General features: G+C 38.4%; 2 protein-coding genes across 2 annotated transcripts; one reads left to right on the top strand and one right to left on the bottom strand.

Annotated features, from left to right (window-relative positions):
• Positions 1-7,038: 7,038 nt before the first annotated feature.
• Positions 7,039-20,812, top strand: LOC114295459 (protein PLASTID REDOX INSENSITIVE 2, chloroplastic). Its single transcript, XM_028239695.2, has 3 exons — positions 7,039-7,295; positions 7,399-7,497; positions 20,079-20,812. Exons 1-3 carry the CDS (start codon positions 7,071-7,073, stop codon positions 20,271-20,273), a joined length of 519 nt encoding a protein of 172 aa, XP_028095496.2. The 5' UTR covers positions 7,039-7,070; the 3' UTR covers positions 20,274-20,812.
• Positions 20,540-22,584, bottom strand: LOC114295460 (uncharacterized). Its single transcript, XM_028239696.2, has 3 exons — positions 21,638-22,584; positions 21,353-21,501; positions 20,540-20,855 (listed from the first exon to the last, which is right to left on the bottom strand). The coding sequence occupies exons 1-3, from the start codon at positions 21,897-21,899 to the stop codon at positions 20,745-20,747; spliced, it is 522 nt and encodes a 173-aa protein (XP_028095497.1). The 5' UTR covers positions 21,900-22,584; the 3' UTR covers positions 20,540-20,744.
• Positions 22,585-26,415: the final 3,831 nt, after the last annotated feature.

Raw genomic sequence — 26,415 nt, forward strand, 5'->3', positions numbered from 1 at the left:
CATGCATTGCGCGTTCCACAATGGAATCCAAGTTCATTGCTTTAGACAAAGCAGGTAAAGAAGCAGAATGGCTTCGTCACTTCTTAGAAGACATTCCAATGTAGCCAAAACCTGTGCCACCTATTTGCATTCATTGTGATAGTCAATCTGTAATAGGCAGAGCACAGAATCGTATGTATAATGGTAAGTCACGACATATTCGCCGTCGACATAATACCGTAAGGCAATTGTTGTCAAATGGAATAATCTTAATAGATTATATAAAATTTAAAGAGAATATTGCGGATTCGTTAACAAAATGTTTGACAAAAGAGCTTGTGTATAGTTTATCGAAGGGGATAGGATTAAAGCCTATTACATAAGAGTCATCATAATAGTAACCCTACTTATATGACTGGAGATCCCAAGAACTGAGTTCAAAGGGACAACTAAGTTATGTGTGGCTCGCCGGAAATCACCAAGGGATTAAAATTTCCCTACCCATTCCTATGGTGAGAGTGATATCTGCAACATATGTTGTATGCAAGGGTATAAGGATAAACTTTGCTTTTAATGATTACTTATATCTTGATTAAGGCATAAAATCAAGACGAGTAGAAGCAGATACTCACAATAAGAATCACCTATATGAGTGTCGAACTGGGGCTGGTACTATGAGAATGTGTAGACGCGCCCGCGTGGGGGGGCTTCGCTACAGTTCGGACTCGATTTGTTGTCACGGTTCTTAATTTGAACCAAAGAGTCCAAATCTGCCAAATCGTTTTGAGAAAACAGATTTTAGGAAAGAAGTGCCAAACATGGACTGCTTTGCCAAATACAGAGTCGCCACCTAAATATTTTTTAATGGGGAAATTTAGGAAACCCTGACTCGGTGCCGAAGGCCACATGTCCGTCATCACCGGAGTTGTCTCGAATCGGGAGCTTGGGTATGATCGGGGAAGGTCAGCTATGAGCACCCCCTTTCGCCCGGTCCGAAGACCGGCCTCTACTAACCATGATATCCGATTTTGAAAACGTTATGTGTTCTTATCCCAGTTATTAGCCTAGAATTACTATGTTATGCGCACGACAAACAAGTATAGACTAGATTGCCTAATTTGGAAACAAGTATTGCATATCCGTTTGTTTTGAAAAACGTTTTGGAATTTGCTACTCGCAAGTAGGCTAAAACACGGATTTTAACGAGTTTTTCCAACTCAAACAATCCAACCTTCACCCACAGGCATTCAAACAGTTTATCTCACATAAGCATCTAGTCACATGGTAAGCATGCTGTCCTGATAGCATTCACACTCATGTGAGATGCTAAAGCGAAAATGCTTACATCGTACTCCATGCCAAAACAATAAACTAGTTAGCAAACATGCATGTCCTAGATCATGTTAATTTGCCTAATGCAACACACACAGGATGCAATCGAAGTAGGTTCGGCTAACCTAAGCATGGCATGTGAAATGCGGTCAATTGATGCACGTATTCAATTTGGAATTGAAGTTCGAATGCAGTTAGCATGATGTACCGAGCCCGGTGCATGCAATACAAATGCATGAATGCACACATGCATAGCATAAGGTATGCTAATTCGAAAAATGCCCTAATCTACCATTATAAGCAGGTAAATAAAAGGGAAGAAAGACGTGAGGTTGGAAGACATACACACACTCACGCACACTTATTACATAACCGCCCTCACTCGGAGGGACCAAATAAATATTACAGTCCGAATGATAAGCAAATAAAATTATTACAGAATTTCTAATTTACTTAGCAGAATGAATGTAAACAAAAGGGAAGGTGGCCACAGCCCCCGCCTCGGGATGCGCGAATGATGCATGCTCGAATCCGTCTCGCCTGGAAAGCCCGCGCCATACCATTGCCACCTCTGTTTATACTGCCCTGTCTCCCTGAAAATTTCCAAAACTCCAGGACAGGTTCCTTGCATGCTGAAGAGCACCACTGGCTAGGGGAAATTCCCACCGGCAGTTCGCAACTTCCATCGGCTGTTTATTGGGTCACCGGCATTTCAAAAAGTGCCGGTCGGCACTAAATTCTGCCGGTCGGCAGAAGCTCCCTGCAGAAGACAGTTTTGACAACAACAGAGAATAGACAGCATATGGCATAGGATTTCAGGCACATGTATGCATGGACACACTCCCTATCATGTAATGGACTCAAGGGAACATGGCCCTCGACCCTCGGGCCACCAATCACGCATTTCGATGCATGATGGCCAAAGAGTCAAGTATGCATTTCAATGTCAAATGCAATGCACACAAAACATACAAGGGACCCAACCTCAATCATGGTTGGTCAAGAGGCAAGGCAAGGCACAACAATGCACATGCGACCTAAGCATGCAAGCAAACATACAAACATGCAATACAACTACATGGCACACACAATGCTAACAACATAACATGCACAACGCATTGAAACATGGCATATACAATGCAAGATGGACTTACACCAATGTGAGTGGACCTCAGCCGCACCCACATCAGTGGCCATCAGATGAAAACAAGACAACTCGAAATGCGTGCACACGTGCACGCAAACCGAGGACCGACCCTCAGGCACCAAAATGCCACTCTAATGAGACATGGCAAAGACATGGAATATGATATGCAAACATGCAAAAATCAGTAGCAAAATGAGGAGCAAAACAGCCCCGAAACGAGGCGAAATGACACCCGATGCATGGAATTTCTCCCGAAATGCAAAACTAAGTACATGAAATGGCTTACAGCTATACAAAGCATGCATAATTGGTACATGAAATGAAAAGACAGAAGTAAGGCAGCCCCAAAATAAGAATTTTTACAGTTCAAAGCATGGCCAAACAGTAAGCACAAGTGGGACTAAATTAGCATGCAAAAATGGCCCTAAACATGAGGTACTGAAGCAAGTGGTAGATGCAAAACCCAAACAGAAAAAGGCTCTTCTACAACACTGAAGAGGGACCAAAAATATGACTACTTACAGTTTATGGCAACCCTCAAAACAATATACAAGTATGCTCAACATGCTATGCAAGGTAGGGCCCAAAAGAGGTCAAAACACAAAGTATACAAAACATTCATCAAACAGCCAAAGACCCTTAATGAAACATGAAGAATGGGTCAAAATAAGACTGTTTTCAGTTCTGTAAAAAGACCAAAAACAGAAACATGATGGGCTAATAAATCATGCAAAAATGGGGACCAAAGAGGGATATAATGACAAGTGGCACATGGAGGTCCCAAACAGTGATGAGCCCTTCTTCAATGTTGAAGAGGGGCTCAAAATAAGCTCACTTACAGTTTACATCATGCTCCAAAACAGATCACACGTAGGCCAAAAATATTATGCAAAATTATGGCATAAAGAGGGCTAATGAAGGAAGTGCTAGCTACTGTCCTCAAACAGCAAGAGGTCCTCAATCAAACATGAAGAGGACCTCAAAATATGATGAGTTACAGTTTGGGTCAGAGCCCAAAAATGCAAGCAACTATGGCTTAGATATGAAGCAAGAAAAGACTAGAAAAGGGAAGAGGAGGACTCACCCTTGAAGACCAGCAAACCAGCACCTCTTGGACCAAGTTTAGGTGCTCCTAAGCTCTGAAGAACAGCCTCAAGTTGCTGCAATGGAGTAAAGATGCCTTGTGCTATGAGTTGATGAAGAAATGGGCCAAGAACAAGGGTGTTTGATGGTTGAATGGAAGAGATATAGTGAGAGATGAAGGGATATATGTATGTATATATCAGATATATCTATATATCTCTGGTTTTTTGTTCCAAACATCCAACCAAAACAATGGAGGAGGAGAGGCCCCTTATATAGGCAAGACTAAGCTTCTAAGACAAGCTACAAAGGGTCAAAGGGGTCTAAGGGGAGGTCAAGACTTATTGGAGAAGCTAGGACAGCTGGTAAGCTTCTTGGGGAAGCCAAGACAAGGGGTCAAGGCTTCCTCAAGAAGCCTTGAGCAAAGGGTGCAAGAAAAGGGGTCAAAGGGTGTGCAAAGGGTGCAAAACAGCCACACACGTGCATGGGGAGCAGGGTCTGTGCATTCCAGCTGCCACAGCTGGCATCCATTCAATCTGTAGAATACTCCGGAAGGTCATCGGCTAGCAAACTTGGTCGGCCAGCCATCTTTTCTGGCCGGTAGGCAATCTATTTGGTCGGTCGGCCATTTGTTTTGGCCGGTCGGCAGGAAAAATCTGCTCTGCAGATCCAACTTCAAACGGGCATAACTTCTTCATATGAACTCCTTTTCAGGTCATTCTTGTGTCAACATTGAAGCCCCGGAATTAATCTTTCCAATGGAACCAGCCTTGCATCAAAATTCCAACTGTGCAAAAAGTTATGCTTGTTTTAGTGAAGGCTACTCAGTTTCGGTCCAACCGGGATGATGCCCAACTTCAACCAATCATATCTCCCCCCTCCGGTCTCAGATTTAAGAGATTCTTGAGTGCAAAATGAAGCCCCAGAAGTCTTCTTTCCAACGGTGGTGACCTCATAACTAAACTCCAAGTGTACAGATAGATACGGCCGATTCAGCGAGGGCTGCTCGACTCGCTTCTACCCGGATTCATGTCGAACTTCTCCCAAACTGGTTTTCTCCTCTCCTTTCCTCTCTTCTTCAACTCCAAACCCCTAAACAAAATGCTTTGAAGGATTTGCCTCTCTCCTTGCCGAAGAAACTGAACATTTGCCCTGCACACCTTTCTCCGCCAAGCAAAACATCAGTGGTGCCCAAGTCTTAAGGGCGGTCAAAAATGGGGTGTCTACAGAATGAAAGAGGCTAAATTCTCTAGAAACACTCATGAAAACCAGCAGCGTTCAAGGCCAAAATGAACACAACAGTGAGAACCACGATGTGTTAGAAGATATTTTGTGTGAAATCTATTGTCTTGTCTTACACAAACAGCTGAATAATTCAAGGAATCGCGTTCATTGGTTAGCTAGTAAGTCTGATAAGTTATCATTAGGAAAGGTTCAAGGCCGAAAGCTACCTATTCTGATACAAGATATTTTTGACTTATACTCTTTCGATAAAGTCTGCATATTGTTGCATTTCTGTTGTCATCAAATTCCATTCATGTGGGGGATTGTTGGAAATGGTTGAAATATTCTAAGTAAAAACAGAATTTTTTCCTAACTTTGGTTTATTATTTAGGTGGGACCTATGCGTCAATTTTGACTGGTCTAAGTGGTAACGCGTTTTATGCCGCGTTGTGATTCACGTGATATATTTGGTTGTTCAAAACCATTATCGGGTGAATGGGAAATTGAAGCCAAAGTGAGCTCCATGGAAATGGAGTTTTTGTGAAAATTCCTTAAGGTTGGAAAATGGCTTGTCCTACATTAATTTGGTTGGAAGTTTTGAGTGGGTTTATAAGGCATGGGATTGGACCTTGGGGTGTGCCCCAAGGGTACCCAAGTTTTGTAAAGAGGGCGGTTATAGGCAAAATGGGCTAGACCTATTGGACCAAAAAATCACCACACATGCGCGTCCGCACCGCCGCAGTCCGTCCGGTCGGGCGGGCTGGGCTGGGCATGGGCTTGGGCGCAGGTGCGTAGTGTGTGGTTGGATTGAGCTTGTTCAGTCCAATACTAATCTTTTTGGGTCAAAAACATTTGAATTTTATTTTTTCTAAAATATTTCCAATTTGATTTTCGGAATTTAAATTCAAAATTGGGTCTGGTTTTCTTCCACCCGAACAGATTTGACTTTGTTTCAATTCAAATAACCCGGACAGATTCAAATCTGTGTTATTCGGTTTTTATCTGTTGAAACTTGAACTCAATCAGTATCAATTCAAACCCAACAGGTTCAGTACCTGTTCAAACAGGTATGCTACTTGTTCAATTCAAATTAAACAGGTGCCATTACATCTACAAATACACTAGCCCTCATTTGATGATATTTACACAATTTTCGTCCATATTATTCTTTAATTACTCTCTACATATTGCTGCATTATTTTCCTTCTGAGAAAGAGTGTAAATACTTAGTGTATTCGTTGAACAAATAAATTGTAGTGCTGCATTTATTTGTTATTGATCATTTCATCCTAGGAGATAGACGTTCATATTCTGAAAGCACCGTAAAGAGAACGAATCTGTCTTAAGGACACAGTGTCAAACACTGGACTTGATCAGAATAATATTCAAGATATTAATCAAGTAAGTTATTTATTTATTTTCTGTTTTTATTATTTATTTAAATCAGATTTTAATTTTATTTTTGTAACAAAATAAAATCTGTTTTTATTTATTTAATTCTATTTCTAGTTTGATTTTTGTAATCAAACATTCTCTCTCCTTTCCTATTTTTCTTTTATATTCTGTTTGTCGTTTAGTACCTAAACGTAATTAATTAATTTAATTACAGTGAAGATTGTCCAACAAGTTTTTCAAGTTTTTTTTTTCAATATATATATATATATATATGTATTTTTTTTTTACTTTTTGTGAGATTTTAGTTTCTTGATTTTTTTACAATTTTACATCAGCACGCAGGACAATATATTATTTATTTTCATTATTTTCTTATGTCTAAATATAGGAATGTCTACATAAGTGAGGATACAAAATGGTAATAAAATCAATGATGTATAATATCTCTCTCTCTCTCGTAATAAAATCAATGATGTATAATCTCTCTCTCTCTCTCTCTTCTCTCTCTCTCTCGTTTGTTTGAGAATTGATTTTTTTTAGTAATTTTTTAATTTTTTACAAAAAAAAAAAAAATTGTAAAAATAGAAAGGATATGTTGACTTTTTGTATTGATTTTTTTTTTTTTTTTTTTTTTTTTTTTGGCTATTTTAGCCAATTGCCAAACATAATCCAAACTTAACTAGAAAAAAAATAAAGCAAAAACCAAATAACGAAGAAAAAGTTGACCCAAACAGGGCCTTACTTCAATTTTAGTTTGGTCCAGGTTACTACAGGCTTCATAGGTGTGAATCTTCACCTTTTTGAGATGGGCTGTTCAAGAATGGGCCTGGGCCCTCTGTATAAGCCTTTGTTGCGTACAGCTCTTAACATACACCCACACCACACTGTATACAGCAGCGAAGACCACTGTATGGCACTCTACACTTCCTCTCTCACTCTCCCTTCAATTCCCGCCAAAATTCCAAGCTCTAATGGCTGTATCCTACGCACCTCCTGCGCTATCCTACACCATCCTTCTTCAACAGCTTCTGTCTCTTCGAAACTCGTCCCTTCAAAGACCTTCTCGAACCTTCTCAGGGCCACACCACCTCAGAAATACGTCTACCCTGATCCAATCCCCGAATTCGCAATCTCTGTGACTCTCTCTCTCTCTCTCTCTCTCTAGAAAGCAACTCACAAAGTTTACATGTTTATGTGAATATAATCTCAATGTTGGTGTGTATTATGTGGTGTTACAGGAAACGCAGAAATTCAGGGATGAGCTACTGAAGAAGCTATACAAGGACAAGGACACATTTGGGGATGATCTCCAAATCGTCGTAAACGTTTGCGCTGAGGTAATTCGGTTTTGTGTTTTTTTTTTTTTTTTTTTTCTGAATTCATTTACTTGTTCTTGGAATTTGGTTTGACCCAAAACAATCACTATAAAAGATTAACTCTATTGCCAATCTAAGATGAAATTGAGTTCGGATTTGGTAAATTTGAAAATCTCATTCCGGGTACCTAGTTCAATGACAGTCTGAGAAAAATATAAAAGCAAAAAATTAGGTTGATTAGATGTCAAATCATATGTATACATTATAAGAAATGGACAGTTCATTTTTAAAAGCATGTAGGATAATTGATGTTGGATAATTTGAGTTTTTGCGTCGATAATTTTCTTATTTAGTTGAATAAGTTGAACAGTTTAGATCACCCAACTGAGTCCAAGTTTGTCTGATAACGGATCAACTTGACCGTGAAGTTGAGTTCTTCAACTTTAGCAAATCCGGACTCAATGAAATTAGCTTTTTTTAACTCCTGTGTCATCATTTATTTGGACTAAAGTTGAATGATTTATAAAAAAAATTTCATGTAGTAGAGCATAAAAAAACTAGAAGGGAGATTTTTTCATTAGAATTTTTTTTTCACTTGCTAATTTAATTATTAATGAGGCAGATAAGCTATTGCAGAGGAATTTGAACGTGATGTGCTTGATAAAATGTCTTACAGAGAATATGATTCTCTTGACACTACTAGTGTAGCATTGAAGTTGGATCCCTACTTTGTGCATTTCTTATTCTTTTATTTATTTATTTATTATTTTATATGTTTTTTTAATGAAAGTATTGTTGGAAACTAGTTTTGCTAAGGTTCAGAGTGATTCTGCATTTCTTATTCTTTTATTTATTTATTATTATTATTATTATGAAAGTATTGCTGGAAACTAGTTTTGCTAAGGTTCAGAGTGATTCGCGGTGGAGGTCAGCGATGGTTCAGACTGAGACGTGGCAGCATTTAGCGATGGTCGCTTATAAGCTTGACATTATTTTAGTACTTGGGCGATGTGGGACTTTGACACAGTGACGTTAAGCCATTTTATTATTATTTTTTTTTTTATAAAAGTATTGCTAGAAACTAGTTTTGCTAAGGTTCAGAGTGATTCGAGGTGGAGATCAGCGATGGTTCAGACTAAGACGTGACAACATTTAGCAATGATCGCTTATGTGCTTGACATTATTTTAGTACTTGGGCTATGTGGGACTTCGACACGGCGACGTTCAGCCGTTTTATTATTATTTTTTTTTATGAAAGTATTGCTGGAAACTAGTTTTGCTAAGGTTCAAAGTGATTCGCAGTGGAGGTCAGCGATGGTTCAGAGTGAGACGGGATGTGGGATTGACATTATTTTAGTACTTGGGCAGCAATGTGGGACTTCTCTTTACATGCTCCCTCACGCCCATCGTGTGTTGAGTATCCACACCATGAGTCAAGAATGGAGGCTGCAGAGTTTGGGCTACATATTTTCTTTCCAACCTAGGGAGGCTGTGTTATTAACTTTGGTAGTTGGTTGTTGGCAAGCAGAGGTTGGCAATGATAGTTGGTTGTTGGCAAGTAGCTATCCCGTTTGTTTATAAATTGGGAAGAGCTGTGAGCTGAATTGAAAATCAGAGTTGTGGAGAGTGTATCTGTGAGTTGAGTTGAGAGAGTGAGCTCATCCTTCTCTGTTTTTGTATTGTTACACAATTTATAGTGCATTCTCATTTCTCTTCCCATGGATGTAGGCATTGGGCCAAACCATGTAAATATTTGTCTCATTTGTGTCTATGATTGCTTATTTATCATTCCTAAGTGTGTTGAAACCTAACAAAGTGGTATCAGAGCATCGTTGGGTATTTTTTTTTCGAAAACAGGGTGTGTTCTGAAAAATTGCCCATAATTCAAAGTGGCCGAAATCCACTTTTGATCACACCAGGTTGAAGTTCTCGACGAGACAAGCACAGGGGTGAAAACCATGTTGAAAAAGTAGCTTGGGCGAAGCCGCACGCGCCACACACGCCTGGTGACGCCGTTCTCACGCGCTCCCACTCTCCCACGTGTCGCATGCGCTTCCAAAGGAAGAAGACGCGTGATCTCACGCGCAAGCATGCGCCACACTTGCACAAACCAGACGTTGACGTCATCCTACCAGTGACGGTCACTGGAGTGACGCCATCTTACCGTCGATCGCTGATGTCATCCTAGCCAAGCTGAGCCGGAGTCGAGCCGCTGAAGTCGGCCGATCTGGAGGAATTATTTGGTGCTTCTCAACTGCTCCAGATTCTGTCAATTTGAACCGTTCAACCCGTTTTGGCTTAATCTGAGCCATTCTGAGTCCGTTTTTGACGATTCAATTATGCTTTCCAACTATTTGGAATATTCCGAACACATCCATACGATCAAATTTTGCAAATCAAATTTGAAAAATTTGCAGTTTTATTTTGACAATCCGAAGTGTTTTTTGAGCTACTTTGACTAGTCTGAACTCAACGGCGGAGTTTGATTTTTTCAAAAGAGAGATCATTTCTCCATAGAGATAATTATTGATGGAGGAATCAATATCGACTTCAGGATCCTTGATCAAGCTAAAATCCTTCCAACTATGCAATTTGGAAGCCCAGAATGGAGGATGTCCTGTATTGCCGAGATTTGTTTGATTCCATTGAGCTTAATGAAGTTAAGCCAGCTGCAGAGAAGGATGTAGACTAGAAGCGGAAGAATCGAAAGGCCATTGGTCAGATTAGACAATGGATCGATCATAGTGTCTTGCACCATGTCACCCAAGAGACTGATGCCTATGCTCATTGGACAAAATTAGAAGGCATGTACCAGTCAAAGACTGTTCGGAATAAAGTTGTCCTGATGAGAAGGCTCATAAATTTGAAGCTGAAAGGCGGTGTCTCTATTGCAGAACACACTAGTGAGTTCCAAAATCTGGTAAACCAACTAGCAACTGTCAAAATAGAGCTGGATGATAAGATGTAGGCCCTATTGTTGCTCAACTCCTTGCCAGATAGTTGGGAGACGTTGGTGGTGTCCCTCAGCAACTCTTCACCTGAAGGAAGACTGACCACGAACATGGTCACCGATGCTTTATTTAGTGAAGAGGCAAGGAAGAAAGACATGGGTGGAAATCAATTCCATGCCCTCGTCACAGAAAATAAAAGTAGAGGCAGAGGCAGGGGAAGAAGCACAAGTAGAGGATGCAGCAAGGGGAGATCTCAAGACAGAGGGAAGTCCAAAGAAGGTATGAGCCGGTCAAGGTTCAAGTGTTACCATTGTGGCCTGGACGGTCACATAAAGAAATATTTCTATGCCTTGAAGGAAGAACAAAAACAAGGCAATAGACAGTCAAAGACCGAAGATAGGAACACTGCAGTTACTGTCTCAGAGGATATTGCATTATTCTCTGTTGAAGAAAAAGAATGTCTCCATATGTTAGACAACGACATCGAGTGGGTGGTAGATACAACAGCTTCCTACCACGTCACACCCCGAAAGGAGTTCTTCAGTACATACCAAGCTGGAGATTTTGGTACAGTGAAGATGGGCAACTCCAGTTTTTCGAAGATTATTGGAATCGGTGATGTTCGAATCCAAACCAAAGTTGGGTGCACGATCGTGTTGAAAGATGTCAGGCATGTTCCCGATTTACGCCTAAATCTTATTTCAGGGATAGCCTTAGATTGACAAGGCTATGAAAACTACTTCGGCAAAGGCATGTGAAAATTGAAGAAGGGATCTCTGGTGGTAGCCAGAGGATAAGCAATTGGTATGTTGTACAAGACTCATGTGAATGTGATTTCAGATAGCCTCAACGCGGTAGAAGATGAGGCATCACCAAATTTGTGGCACAAAAGGCTGGGTCATATGAGTGAGAAAGGGTTGCTGTAGAAATTTAATGTATAAAGAAATAGAATAATGTATATATTGATGTTATTGATGCTATTACAAATGGTTCCTTATATAGATGTAGGTGTAGTGAATGGTGGTGGTAGGTGAGTGTAGTAGGTGAGTGTGTGGTAGGTGATGGTAAATTTTAACAGCCCCCCGCAAACTCAAGGAGGATAGGAACTAACCAACTTGAGTTTGGAGAGAGTAACAAAACAAGAAAATACATAAAAATAAAAGAGGATAGGAGACACTGTATGGTCGTGTCAGACCATTGGTGAAGACACTGGATGGTGGTGTCATAACGTTGTAGAGGACACTGTATGGGGGTGTCATAACGTTGTAGAGGACACTGTATGGTGGTGTCATAACGGTGTAGAGGACACTGGATGGCGGTGTCAGACCGATGTAGAAGACAGTTTATGGGGTCATGTCGGACTGTTGTAGCAGACAATGTTGTGACAGTTGTTGTGACAGTTTACAGAGTCTTGCTGGACCCTTGTAGAAACTAACCGGAATCAATGTCGGGACAGTTTACAGAGTCTTGTCGGACCCTTGTAGAAACTAACCGGAATCAATGTCGGGACAGTTTACAGAGTCTTGTCGGACCCATAAAGGAGCTAACCGGAATCAATGTCGGGACAGTTTACAGAGTCTTGTCGGACCCTTAAAAAGTCGCACCCTCAAAAGGTGTGCCCAAGCTGTCAAAAGGCGTACCATCAAAAGGCGTGCCCAATTCATCAAAAGGCGTGCCATCAAAAGACGTGCCATCAAAAGGCGCGCCCATGTTGTCGGCGAGCGTCGAGCGGCGCATGATGCGCGTGTCTGCCGCTTCGTCAGGGTCTTTATAAATCGAAGCGGAGGCTGAGGCTGGGAAGCATAACAAACCAGTCTGAAACCTCTGAACCTTTGCAGTCTGAAACATTCTGTAACCAACCCGTCTCTGAAACGCTCAGCAACATGGCCTCTTCTTCCCGTCTAGCTACCCAGAACATGGCCTCCTCTTCCCGTGGTCTGCTCACGCTCTTTCCAGAACTGAACGAGTCCACAAGAGAAATAACTGGTGCGGTGGCTAGTGAACCTCAACCAAACACCTCTGGTTTTGCTCCGTTGAACTTTCCGATGCCGTCGGTGGAGCAAAAAATGGCGGTGCAAACTGATATTGAGGCCAATCAGTATACTCTGAAGTCATGTGTGGAAACCATGACTGCGGTCACAAACTTGTCGCACCGGCTGCAGAGCAGGACAAATGAGGTGCAACAGTTAAACTCCCAGCTGGCTCTGCTCCAACGCATGTATAAGGATGCGCGAGCAGAGATAAGTGTGCTAAAGACAGAAAACAAGGAGCTGAAGCGGAAGGCCACCGTGATGTTCCGATTTGGAGGGCCGCCATATGCTGCAGTGGAGGAGCAGGGAGTAGGAAACTTGCTTGGTGGTCTAGGAAGCACGGAGGCAACACCGGCAAGGACTGTCCAAGACGGAGGCAAGAAGAAGAGACCTGCAGCAGAGTAGAGAAGAAAAATCCCACTATGGGTGTGGTTGGTTTGTGTGGGTTCTGTTTGTTTGTGGTTTTTTTTTTTTTTTATTTATTTATTTATTTTATTTTATTTTATTTTTTTTTCGTGTAAAATTGGGATCAGGATTGATACCTGAGATGAATAAAATATGGTTGGTTGTGCAAATTGGAAATTGGGTTGGGTGTTTTTTTTTTTTTTTTTTTTTTGAAGGGAAGTAGCTGGGGGCACGTGGGGTGAGTGCGGTTTCTTTTCAAAAGATGGATTAAAAGAAATATATATAAAAAAAAGAAAAGAAAGTGGAGTGAGGAACAGGAGTGTGTGGAAAGAAGAAGATACATGGCCAGCAGGATGATTAGGTTTTGGTGGGTGGGAAAAAGTAAAGTGAGAGAGAGAAAAGCTGTTTGCTGGATCATCTACCAGTCAATCCATCTTCGTAAAAGTTATCACCGGTGGAAATGATGAAATCTATGTCCGACTTTTCTCCTGTTTTGCCCATCTGAAGAGCAACTTGAGATTGGTTGTAATTTCCTTTTCTTTCCCAGTCACCAACCACCAAAACGCTAAGAGACCCATCAGCTTTTGCAGGGTGTTCGAACCTCTCAAGCTCAGCTATGGAGACACTGAAACACAGCCCTATTAGAATAGCAGTGAAGAGCTTGAGTTTAAGAGAGAGATTCATATTCTTGTTTCCGATCAACAATTCAGCCATGGCGTTGGATGAGAGAGAGAGAGAGAGATCAGGTTGTGGAAATTATGAAAGCGATTCCTCGGATTCTTGCTCTAGTTACGGTTCAAAACCCAAAAAGAGCAGGTTGCCTTCTTTACAGAAGTCCGCTGGCAGCTGTAACAGTGAAAGGAAGCGTAAGAAAATGAGGAAGATGGTGAAGACACTTAGAGGAATTGTTCCCGGTGCCAACCAAATGAACACTGTTGCTGTTCTTGATGAAGCTGTCAGGTACCTCAAGTCTCTCAAGGTAGAAGTGCGGAAAATTGGAGTTGGTTGAGGGAGAGAGCCGTGGGCCTCGTGTTTGTGTTGTCTGAGTGTTGTGTGTTTTTGGTTGTCTAGGTGGTCTCCGACAGGCGAAGTTCACCTGGTATCGTAGTGCCGGCATCGCTACAGTGAGCGTGGCAAACCCAGTTAATCTAACCATCGTGAGGAAGCGCTCCTGACCATAACAGAGGGCTACAGTTGCACAGATCTTTGTTGATTTTATCAGCGGAATAGGCTGAGGTCCGGCGGGCGGCCAAGGCGAGGTTGCCGCCCGCCGGTGAAGCGAAATTACTTAGATTCTTAACCTTGCTCTGATACCATGTAGAAATTTAATGTATAAAGAAATAGAATAATGTATATATTGATGTTATTGATGCTATTACAAATGGTTCCTTATATAGATGTAGGTGTAGTGAATGGTGGTGGTAGGTGAGTGTAGTAGGTGAGTGTGTGGTAGGTGATGGTAAATTTTAACAGTTACAGATTCTGGCAAAGAAGTCTCTTATTCCCTTTGCCAAAGATGCGAAATTGTATCCTTGTGACAACTGCTTGTTTAGGAAGCATCATAGAGTCGATTTCCACTCATCATCCAAAAGACAATCAGAGTTGTTGAGTAGAGTATACTTTGATGTATGCGGTCCCATAGAAGTAGAATCTTTGGGTGACAGAAAATACTTCCTAACGTTTATTGGTGACACATCACGGAAGGTATGGGTTTATATCCTAAAGACCAAAGCTGAGGTGTTCTAGCATTTTCAGATATTCCATGTTATGGTGGAAAGGGAGACCGGAAAGAAGTTGAAGTGTCTCCGAACAGACAATGGAGGTGAGTACACGTCAAAGGAGTTTGAAGCCTACTGTGCTACTCGTGGCATCCGGCATGAGAAAACTGTTCCTAGAACCCCACAACACAATGGTGTAGCCGAGAATGAACTGGACCATTGTGGAGAAGGTCAAATGTATGCTTAAAATGGCAAACTTGCCGAAGTCATTTTGGGGAGAAGCTGCTCGTGTTGCTTGCTATTTGGTCAACAGATCGCCATCAGTTCCACTGAATTTTGAGATTCCAGAAAAAGTGTGGTCTGGAAAGGAGATTTTTTACTCTCACTTGAGAGTGTTCGGGTGCAAAGCATTTGCACATGTATCTAAGGAGCACAGCAGAAGCTGGATGATAAAGCTACTCCATGTATTTTTATTGGCTATGAAGATGAAGAATTTGGATACAGATTGTGGGATTTGAAAAACAAGAAGGTCATTCGAAGCCGAGATGTGGTGTTTCAAGAAGGCCAGACCTTAAAAGACATTGGGCAACCAGTCAAACCCAAAGTTGATGATGTTTCAGAAATTGTTCCGAATCCCGCATCATCACAGCATGCCACTGATGAAAAAGAGCTACCGCAGCATGCAGTCAATGATGTAAAGTTGCAAGATGGATTTCGAAAAGATGATCCGGAAGAAAATGGCGTTGAGCAGGGGGAGCCATAACCCCTTCCGCCAGAGACTGTTGGTCTACAGTTACGAAGATCAACAAGAGAGCCTAAGCTGCCATCAAAATACCCTGCTTCTGAGTATATTTTGCTTATTGATGAGGGGGAGCCAGAAAGTTTTCAAGAAACTCAGAATCATAAGGAGAAGAGTAACTGGTAGCAAGTTATGCAAGAAGAGTTGTAATCCTTGTAGAAAAATCAAACTTATGATTTGGTAAAACTTCCCTAGGGTCAAAAAGCATTGAAGAACAAATGGGTGTTCAAGTTAAAGAAAGATGGCAGCAGAAAGCTGGTCAAGTATAAGGCTCGATTGGTTATCCAAGGTTTTGGGCAGAAAAAAGGTATTGATTTTGATGAAATTTTCTCGCCAGTTGTGAAAATGACATCCATTCGAGTAGTTTTGGGACTAGCGGCCAGTTCGAATTTGGAGCTTGAACAAATGGATATGAAGACGACATTTCTCCATGATAATTTAGAGAAAGAAATTTACATGGAGCAACTAGAAGGCTTTGAAGTAAAAGGGAAAGAAAACTCAGTATGCAGATTGAAGAAGAGTCTCTACGGCCTCAAACAAGTGCCAAGACAGTGGTATAAGAAGTTTGACTCATTCATGGTGGGTCATGAGTACAAGAGAACTACTGCAGACTAGTGTGTATATGTCAGGAAATTTCCTATTGGAAACTTCATCATACTCCTGCTCTATGTTGATGACAGGCTAATTGTTGGATAGGATGCAACAACAATCAAATCACTAAAGAAGGAGTTATCACAGTCCTTTGATATGAAGGACCTAGGCCTTGCACAACAAATCTTGGGTATGAAAATTATGCGTGACAAGAAAACAAAGTTGTGGTTATCATAGGAGAAGTATGTTGAACGGGTGCTTGAAAAGTTCAACATGAAAGATGCCAAGCCAGTCAGTACTTCGCTGGCTAATCATTTCAAGCTAAGCAAGAGTTCTTGTCCCTCTTCTACAAAAGAAAGAGAAGAGATGGAGAGAATTCCCTACTCATCCGCTGTAGGGTGTTTGATGTATGCAATGGTGTCCACCCGACCAGATATTGCTCATGCTGTTGGAGTTGTAAGTAGATTTCTTTCCAATCCGGGAAAAGAGCATTGGGAAGCAGTCAAGTGGATTCCGAGGTACCTTAAGGGTACATCTAAAATGTGTCTATGCTTTGGAGAAGCAAAACCAATCTTGGAAGGTTATACAGATTCAAATATAGTAGGTGATCTTGATGGTAAAAAATCTACATCAGAATTTCTATATACTTTTGCAGGGGGAGCTGTGTCTTGGCAGTCCAAGCTGTAAAAGTGTGTTGCTTTATCCACAATCGAGGCAGAGTATATTGCTGCAGTAGAAGCTGGGAAAGAGATGTTGTGGTTGAAGCATTTATTGTGACAACCAGAGAATTCTTGCTCAGCTCAGAATTGGGACTAAAGCAAGAGAAGTTCACGATACATTGTGACAACCAGAGTGCCATAGACCTGAGCAAGAATTCTATGTACCATTCTCGCACAAAACACATTGATGTTTGGTATCATTGGATACGCGAAGTGATGGAGAAGCTGTTATTGGAATTGGTCAAGATCCACACAGATAGGAATCCAGTCAACATGCTTACAAAGGTGGTCTCGAGACATCACTTCGCGTATCCAATGATACCGAACATCAAGGTGCTTTATGCAAGGACATTGCTGGGATAGACTCTCAGTAAGGATCCTACTCCCCATGGGTATGGAGGGGAAGAATTGTTGAGTATCTACACCATGAGTCAAGAATGGAGGCTGCAAAGTTTGGGCTATAGATTTTCTTTCCAACCTAGGGAGGCTGTGTTATTAACTTTGGTAGTTGGTTACTGGCAAGCAGAGGTTGGTAATGGTAGTTAGTTGTTGGCAAGCAGCTCTCTCGTTTTTGTATAAATTGGGAAGAGCTATGAGCTGAATTGAAAATCAGAATTATTAAGAGTGTATCTGTGAGTTGAGTTGAGAAAGTGAGCTCCTCCTCCTCTGTTTTTGTATTGTTACACAGTTTATAATGCATTCTCATTTCTCTCCCCGTGGACGTAGGCATTGGGCCAAACCACGTAAATATTTGTCTCATTTGTGTCTATGATTGCTTATTTATCATTTCTGAGTGTGTTGAAACCTAACATCGTGCTCACTCAGCAGTACCTATGACGTGCAAGCTAGGGAGACGCATCTACCCATCCCCAAGTACTTCAGCTCTGATATCATTTATAATGCCCCACTACCTACTGGCCCAAGTAACTTGTCGGTTTACCAACATGACCCAAAAGCTTAGGCACAAGTTTGTAGTGCTTTATATGCCCAAGATACCCATGCAAACTTCCAATGTAGGACGGGGTCGTTTCAAACTCCCCCACTTACAAATCTCACGTCCTTGCGAGGGTCCATAATCAATCAGAAATATCAAGACAAGCTCGTGACTCCCCCACTTACAAATCCTCGTTTAATGATGATCAATCAAAACCAACTGCTTCCCCAATCTCTTTTTCTTATGTAACACAGTAGCCCTTTTGTTCTGTGTCGCTGAATAGAATTAGCCATGCTTTTCCTAATTCGCTGACCTTCTGTGTACAAATACCAGAACCTGTTGTCATGAAACTAATGCAAAATGCTCTGTCCTGCAACTTTATTTGCATTGAGAATGCCGGGAGTATTGATTTCGGGAGTCGAAAAGATCATTGTTGGAGTCAAGGCTGTTGAACACAGGAAAACAGTGGACATCGCCATCCTATTCAACAAGATTGCCGACGTCGTCATCTTCGACAAACTCAATAACATCGTCGTGGTCGTTGGAGTCGGACTCAAGAACATCGATGAACTAAGGAAGATAGTGGCCATTGCCATCCGATTCAAGAACATCGCTTTCGTTGTCTTCGTCATCAGACTCAAGAACATCGTGGTCAGGCTCAAGAACAAACACCTCCACCTATCATGTGAAACGAAGTCCCACATCGATTAAAACTAAAGTTATATTAAGTATATAAGCATGAGGGCACCCTCACTTTAATAGCTAGTTTTTGGGGTGATTTCTACCCAAGACCCTGTAACATGGTATCAGACTCGAAGTGACAAGGATGGGTAGGGTGCGTGTCCGTGGCCAGCACCCCTCAGGTGCTACTGAATGAGCATGCTACATATACGTACCAATTCAGGCCATCACCTCTTGAGCTAGCTTTTGGGATTGAGTTCTATCCAAGACCACGTAATAACTTCATCATTAGATAACAAATTACATGTGCTGGTATCATAAAAGTCAGCTTACTACATGTACATACCGGCTCATTAATTAAGAATTATACATACCAATTCAGACCTATTCAAAGATGAGGCAGCCATTAGAAAATTATAATTAGCAAGCACGTCTCAACTTATTAAAAATGAATTAAGAATTAGATATTCAATTTCATATTGATGCCTCATGAGGTAAGAAACTTCTAATTATTTACTTATTCGATATTTAAAACAGATTTAATAGTCGAAGCATAGATTTTGGAAGACAGAAAATCAGCACTTTTTTGTTTAATCTATTTTTTTATTTTTTATGGGTGATCGGGGATTGTTGAGGAGGAAATCAGGTGGCAATGTGCAGATCTTTTGTTTGAAAGAATTAAAACGATATACAAATGGTATCCAGATGAGAAATACCAATCCTTTCATTATGAACTAAGAGGATGGATGTGGTATTATAATGGCCCCAGAATATTCGCCTTCCAGTCACTACCAGTGATATAATCTAGATGGCTTTATTAATATAGATAGACACATTTCCTTTCAGAAAGTAAAAGAACAGTCGGTCATGGCTTGTGTTACTGGGTTTAATTAGTATCTGATGCAGGCATGATTTAAATTCCATACTCAAATCAAAATATTCCTAATCAACTATTAGTCCGAAATTTATCCCAAAGAAAAAAAAATATTAGTCCAAAATAATAAAAATAAAAATATTATTTTTAAATCACGCCTGCATCAGAATCCTTTGATGGAATTGATCTGCTTGAGTAACTGAATATGGAAGAGATATCTGATCATATACAAAAATGGGTTATCAATTTAATGGTCATGGAATTGTATGAGTGGATTAATTAAATAAAAGGAATTTAGTATGTGAATAGACACTTATTCTATTTTGGTCAGACCAATGATAAGGATAAAACAGGTGACTTTACATCTTCCTTTTGCAGCACAAATCGTGTGATCTTTTTTTTTGTGTGGGTATTTTACATGGTCTACCAAGGATAATGGACACTGATAGTCATTTCCTAAAGCTTGGTGGTGTCTAGTTACAACACATCATATTTGTTCTGTATAATTTAATTATCTTAATCCTCCTAACTTGATTATTTCTCCCAATTTCAATTATTGTATTTCACAGTACAGATTACAATTTTTATGGAAAATGAACTTCTGTTTCTTTTCTTTCTTCTTTCTTTTTTAAAAAACCTTGCTTGCTCTTTACCTGAAAATAATTCAATGATTGACTCCTGAAAAAAAAAATATCTGACCTTACCATAGAGCAGACAGTGCTATCGAGACAGCTTTCATCAAGTTGTTTTTATCTTTTTTTTGCATGTTAGGTCCGATTGTTTGAAATGTCCTGGATGTGGACTCGTACGTTATGCTTTGAACCAATGATAGTAGATCTGAAATCTTATCTAATTTGTTCTGGATTTCTCCCAATAATTTGCTTCTCGTGTGGAAATCAGATTTTTGGTGAATTTCTGCACAAAGAGTACGGAGGACCTGGGACATTATTGGTGGAGCCTTTCACAGATATGTTGGTTGCACTCAAGGAGAAGAAACTTCCTGGAGCCCCGTTGGCTGCTCGGGCATCTCTATTATGGGCACAAAATTATGTTGATCAAGACTGGGAAATTTGGAACTCAAAGCTGCCCAAGTGATCATCCCTAAATATTTCATTTATGACCATGAACATTGTAAAGCTTATATGAAAAATACAAATTCTAATTTCGAATCTGGGTAATGAGAAAAATCCCGAATCCATTGCTCAGGCATCTCTATTATGGGCACAAAATGATGTTGATCAGAATTGGGAAATTTGGAACTCAGAACCGCCCAAGTAACCATTCCTAAATCTTTCATTTATGACCATGAACATTGAAAAGCTTGAAGGCAAAGTGTAAATTCTAATTTCAGATCTGGGTAATGAGAAAAATGTCAAATTCATTGCTTTCTTATGCTATACAGAGCGGTATTACTACTAACAGTGGTTTAAACACTAGAACTGTGAGTGACAATGGCACTGAAATCTCGATAGCAACTTTCATGGATTTACCATTTTTATGTTCCCAGGTTTAAAAGGTTCATTTATGAAAAGCATCTGCAAATGGAAATTACGACCAGAACGGCCATTAGCTTACACCCTCAGAGATGCTTTGTAAGGAAGGGCGCCATGTTTTTGGCCTTGCTGCAGCAATATTTGTGGATCCTGGCCTCTGCCGATGTCTTTCATGACTCATTGCCTGCAATTTTCAGGTGAGTACAAGATTAGTAGTCATGACCTCAGTCAGTTTATTTGTTTGAAAACTGAAACATTTTTGTGTATTTCTTTAACTTATGAATCTCATTTGACTCCATTTCCGAAGGCAACATAATTTCAATCATCTGCTCTCATTCTCTAGTTTACTCAGCATCTTTTGTCTTTAGGGTGTATGATCACGAGTCAAACATTATAAAACACTAATATGCATAATCTTGTTTTGTTACTGTATCTGATATAAACATGTTTTCATTGATATGCAAATGCTTTGCTTGATTTGACGTCTCTGTTTAGTCAAATGTAACTTGTATTTTTTGACATAGAGAATTCGAAGTTCACACTGAGCACAAAAACTGTAACCTCAATGATATGTATGCGTAGAGCTATATATATATATATATATATGTATGTATTTATCGATACATAAGGAAGAGAGAAAATTCTTGGTAGGTATTGGTTTACTGGCTGAAGAGAGTTTACCTGGCTGGTTTTCTCCAATTCGGGCTTTTTGTCTTCTGCCTCACAACTTGAACTCTGCTTCTCTCGACCTGTCTCCGACTTGTCATCTGATTCTGAAAGGCTCTTCTTCATCTTCGCATACTTCTTCGCTCGCAACACCTTCATAACCTCTATAACCCGAGAAAAAAAAAAAAAACTCAAAAATTCACAACTTGAAAACACACGCTACTTAAAAAGCAAGACTATCAACAAAAATATATTCCTCCAGTATATAGTGGTTGATGAGAGCAAAACAAAAAAACAAACCTTGGGATGTGACGAGTCTGTAAGCCCGACCAAGAACAAGAGTGTCACTAGGCCGAAGAAGCTTAACACGAGTGAATCGTACAGTCCTGTCATCTGTATTTTCTTCACCTGAGTTAGGCAATGGAATAATTAGAGATACGTAGTGACCTGGGTTCATTTTCATCACCTCGCTAGCGCTTATCGACCAATACATCCTCTCTAACCTCCCACTTGGATGTTGTATCACTAGTGCTGCAGCATCAACAGCCTGGCAATTTCCCATCTCTCTCTGGATTTCTCTGTTAACTTTCTCTCTCTAGATGAAGGAAGAAGAAGAAGAAAAAGAAAAAGAAAGAGATAGATAAGGCGGTGAAGTAAGCAACAGTCTCTTTCTAAGCTGTAACAACCAGCTGATGGAAATAGTAAAATATGTCTCACTCACTCAACCATGCCGTCCCTTCATGTCTCCTTTATGGTTACCTACTTAAAATTCCTTTTTAGGTGGTATTTTCAAATCATACAAATTAACATTTAACTTGCATTACATTATTATTATTAGGAGTGTAATTAGTTCGGTTTGATCCGGGTTGGGGGGAAATTTGGCTCCGAATTGAACACTTTGGTTTTGTTGATTGAAGAATTGAAACTAACTACTCAAAGTTACGCTTCGATGTTATTAGTTTTTCAATTTAGTGTAAAGAGGGATTCACAAGAGGTTTTAAGGACTTGTAAAATTTCATACTGGGAAAAATAGAGGTGGTGGATGTTGCTCTATAAATGTCCCTCTACTTAATTTTTATTGTAAAACGTGTCGTCATTATTTCGGTTAGTTTTGCCAATAGTGATTTTAGAACTAAAACAGACAATACTTTATGAAAAATTGATCAAAAATCGAAACTTTAGTCGTAATTGATCGAAAATCAAAACTTTAGTCATCTCATATAGTTGGTTTGGTTTTATCAATTTTTCATACAAATACTTTTATATGATGATATAGTTTATGTACATACATGAATATATTACATCACCTACCATCTAGAGCCGGCACCTGTGCCGGCAAGCCTGCCACGTGGCAAAGTTCGGAAAGGGATACTGTCATGGACGAGCATGCTTGGCATTTTCGACAGGGTCAAGGTTTTGACTTAGGAAGCTAGAGACAATTTTAATATCACTGATCTGTGTTTGATCCAAAATATTTATATATTATATTGTATAGTTTTTTAATTTCTGTAGTAATAAACAAATTTAAGCAAAGCGTGCGTGTGAGATTCCATTGTCACCCTGCCAATCCACAACACCTTATCCTCTTTTTGGCACGCCTTGGCTACATTTTAAACCTCTAAACTTTTTCTTTTGTATTTTTGTGGGGCGTGTTTGGCTCTTTCTCTTAATTTTTTTCTTCTTAGATAGGCATAAAATCTTTTTTTCAAACATTTATTTATGTATTTATTTGAATACCAAACATTGGATTGACAAATTCATGTCAATGGTGCAAGGATTCTCTATCTCCTAATAATCTTGTCTCTTTTGTCCCAATTCATTTACAACCATTGAATATCTTTTGAGATTTTCACATCTTGAAATTCTCATATGATCCGATGGTTGTGAGTAAATTAAGACAAGGGGACAGGGTTATTTGGGAACAGAGGATCCTTACACATGTCAATGGATATTGTAGAAGCTAAGCGGCGCAATCGCCTTTGCTGTCCAGCCAAATAAATAGGGTTTAGATGTGAATGGCATGTTTGGTTGGTTGGTTAGTGAAACACTGGTTTTGCCAAAACCTAAGGATTGGAACATTCTTTTTTCCAAATATTCGATGAAATCAAGAATTTTAGAACTAGCTATAATTTGATTTGATGGGTTGTTACCATCTTATTAGAACCTTTTTTTTTATCAACTATTTCATTATGTTCCTATAAAAAAAATGGTTTCATAATGTTTTTGATTTTTTGTTGGATTTAGTAGAATTTAATGATATTGAACTCCATAAAAATAAACAAATAAAATTTTAAAATATCGAATTTATCAGACAAACTATTTTTTTTCTTTGAATCTATAAACTCAGATTATGTGATGCTTCTAGTATATATTAAAAAAATATCAACAGGTAAACTGGTTTTTTATTTTATATATATATATATATATATATATATATATATATATATTTTAATTTGGTAATTTAAGAGCTAAACTTTGTTAGAATGCTTGCCTTTAGGCTCTCCTTTAGTATGTAGGAAGTGAAATAACAAATAGTCCAAAGCACCTAAAAGTTATTTGTTTTTTTTTTGTTTTTCTTTTAAAGGAAAGAAAATAAAATGGACAGCTAAAAAAATCACTTTTTCTGAACCTTTTTTTCATTTATAAATATATAGTGATATTTTTTTCGAATTATGTCAAATTTTTTTCTTGATCTGTCTCGTGTTGATGAATCTAAAAAGTTTTTGTTTTTAAAGTAAAAAAAGTCCCCTTTTTTTTTTGTTGTCCTTTCTAGATTTTTTTCAAGATTTTAATTTATTATTATTATTATTATTATTATTATTGGGATCCATCTAGACTAATAAAACTATAGTAATAAAAAAAGGGTAAACCCCGAACAACAACAAAAAAAAGTTACTTAAAAGCTCAATCCAAACGAGACTTAAAACAATATCCAAACGAGACTTAAAACAATATCCGTTGATAATTAGAGCACAAAACAACATGGATAAAAACACTAAAGGTGGCTGCCGGTGTTAATCAATTATTTCTGCAATTTAGGGGAAAACCGCAATTCTTAAACTCACTGATTCCCCCTCATGCCGTCCAACCCAAGATCAGCTAGTCAAGAAATAATAAAAAATTCAAAAGTTCATAAATTTTTGTGTAAAGCATACTAACTTTTCTTGTGATTTCAAAAAAAATAAAAATAAAAAAATACATTAAGTCCCACGAATTTACATAATTACACTTTGCACTTTTAAAATTTTAGTTCGCACAATTTGCTTCCTTTTCATCAATCATTAGTTAATTATATGGATGAATACTTAAATTCCTATTTTAATATTATTTATTCTTGTGTGGGTATAACATTTGAATTAATAGTTTTATTTTTTTTAACTTTACCAAATGAAAAGTATCTATAATTATGCTAAACCGCGTGAGACTTGTAATTTATCACCTTTATTGTTCATACATTCCATCTTTCTTAATAATTGTTATTGAACTTTGAGCGAAGATTACAAGAGATTGAGAGAAAGAGACAAAAATCTCCCATAAAATCTTTGACTCCTGTAAACCTCATTAATCTTAAAAAGTATTTGAAAATTTTGATCTCACGTGAATATAACGTTTGTTACATGAATTCGGGTCGGGTCGGGTATATATTTGGATGTCAAATTCATAAAACCATAAATTTAAGGGTATGAGGATTGGACAAACAAATGTCATATTTTTATATTTTTAATCGAATATGTAAGATAAAATGGTATTATATATATATATAACTTATATTGTCAAAAAGATATTTATAGCAATTATATAACAATATATATATATATATATATATATAATAATAGTGTTATATATAATTATATAAGAAGTATCCATTTAAAATTATCGGATAGAATAAAACACATGCCTGATTAATGTCAATCCATGTAAGCCATGTGAGGTGTTGGGAACTTTGGTTCATATTTTAAATGAAGAATGAATTATTTAATTGCTCAAACATCAGTCATGTAGGAGCCTACCATCATTAATAGACATTCATAATTCATAAGAATATAATGTTTATAGAATTTTTATACAAAATTTATTATAAGAATAATGTGACAGTATAACATTATTAAAATTATAAGTTAATCTTACCGAGTGTTTTATTTTAAAATGATAGATTTAAAATTTATCATATCATTTTATATTTTCATAGCACTACTCTTATTCATAATGAAAGCTCATAATTTCTTAAGCATTCATTAATTGTAAATGATGGGGCATTTATATTTCTTATATTTATTTGGATTGGTTTTAATATAGTTTGTAGTGGGGATTCAAACTCTTTGTTCACTCACATATTGTCCCTTGTGGGGGCAACATTGTTAGGTCTTTGTATGTCCTCCAATGCCTAGCCTTTTAAACATTCTAATTCTTTCAAAACATCCCAACCTACCAAAATAATTTTTTGGGGGGATAATCTTTTGAGTGGGGTATTGTTTTTTTCTTTTTTCTTTTATGAAGGACATGATTTTGAAGTTGCTTTCTTCACATTTTTTCCCTCCATAATATAAAATGTAATGTTAGTGATTCTTAAAATATCACTCTTAAATTTAAATTTATTTATACTGATGTGGCAGAGGGTCGGGTCTTAATTGATTGATTCCTAAACAAATCAACAATTGACATGTGATAGTTCAGATCATTTAGGGTTAATTTGTAGGTGGTATTTTAGGGGTTTTAAATATTTTCCTAATATAAAAGTGAGTTTTTATATATTATGGGAATATTTTACATAATTTTTTCACATTCTATGTATTTATCATGTATGAAAGTGAAATAAAATAGCAAAAATATGTTTGGCGATTAATATCATTTCTCAATACAAATACACTAGCCATACCCAAAATGTCCAAGAGAAAATAGGTTAGTGACTACTTGGTTGTATTTTCATTTTTTGTTATTTGTATTCTTTAATCAAAAAAACATAGACAACTTGTTTGGTGAACCTTTTCTAAAACTATTTTTTGATAAAATGTAATGAAAAATCACTTTTCAAAACATCAAAAACCTATTTTTGAAATTTGGAAGTTGTATTCGTACAA

This window comes from Camellia sinensis, chromosome 10 (genome assembly GCF_055761805.1).
Source record: "Camellia sinensis isolate YWXY chromosome 10, ASM5576180v1, whole genome shotgun sequence".
NCBI classification, from domain to species: domain Eukaryota; kingdom Viridiplantae; phylum Streptophyta; class Magnoliopsida; order Ericales; family Theaceae; genus Camellia; species Camellia sinensis.

Bases quoted from the DNA above. Each gene is read 5' to 3' on its own strand.
- LOC114295459 (XM_028239695.2), top strand. From the start codon at position 7,071: ATGGCACTCTACACTTCCTCTCTCACTCTCCCTTCAATTCCCGCCAAA. The intron at 7,296-7,398 runs GTGACTCTCTCT...GTGGTGTTACAG, and splicing joins TCCCCGAATTCGCAATCTCT to GAAACGCAGAAATTCAGGGA. The intron at 7,498-20,078 runs GTAATTCGGTTT...TGTGGAAATCAG, and splicing joins TCGTAAACGTTTGCGCTGAG to ATTTTTGGTGAATTTCTGCA.
- LOC114295460 (XM_028239696.2), bottom strand. From the start codon at position 21,899: ATGGGAAATTGCCAGGCTGTTGATGCTGCAGCACTAGTGATACAACAT. The intron at 21,502-21,637 runs GTTTGTTTTTTT...CTCGGGTTATAG, and splicing joins CAGACTCGTCACATCCCAAG to AGGTTATGAAGGTGTTGCGA. The intron at 20,856-21,352 runs GTAAACTCTCTT...TGAAAATTGCAG, and splicing joins AATTGGAGAAAACCAGCCAG to GCAATGAGTCATGAAAGACA.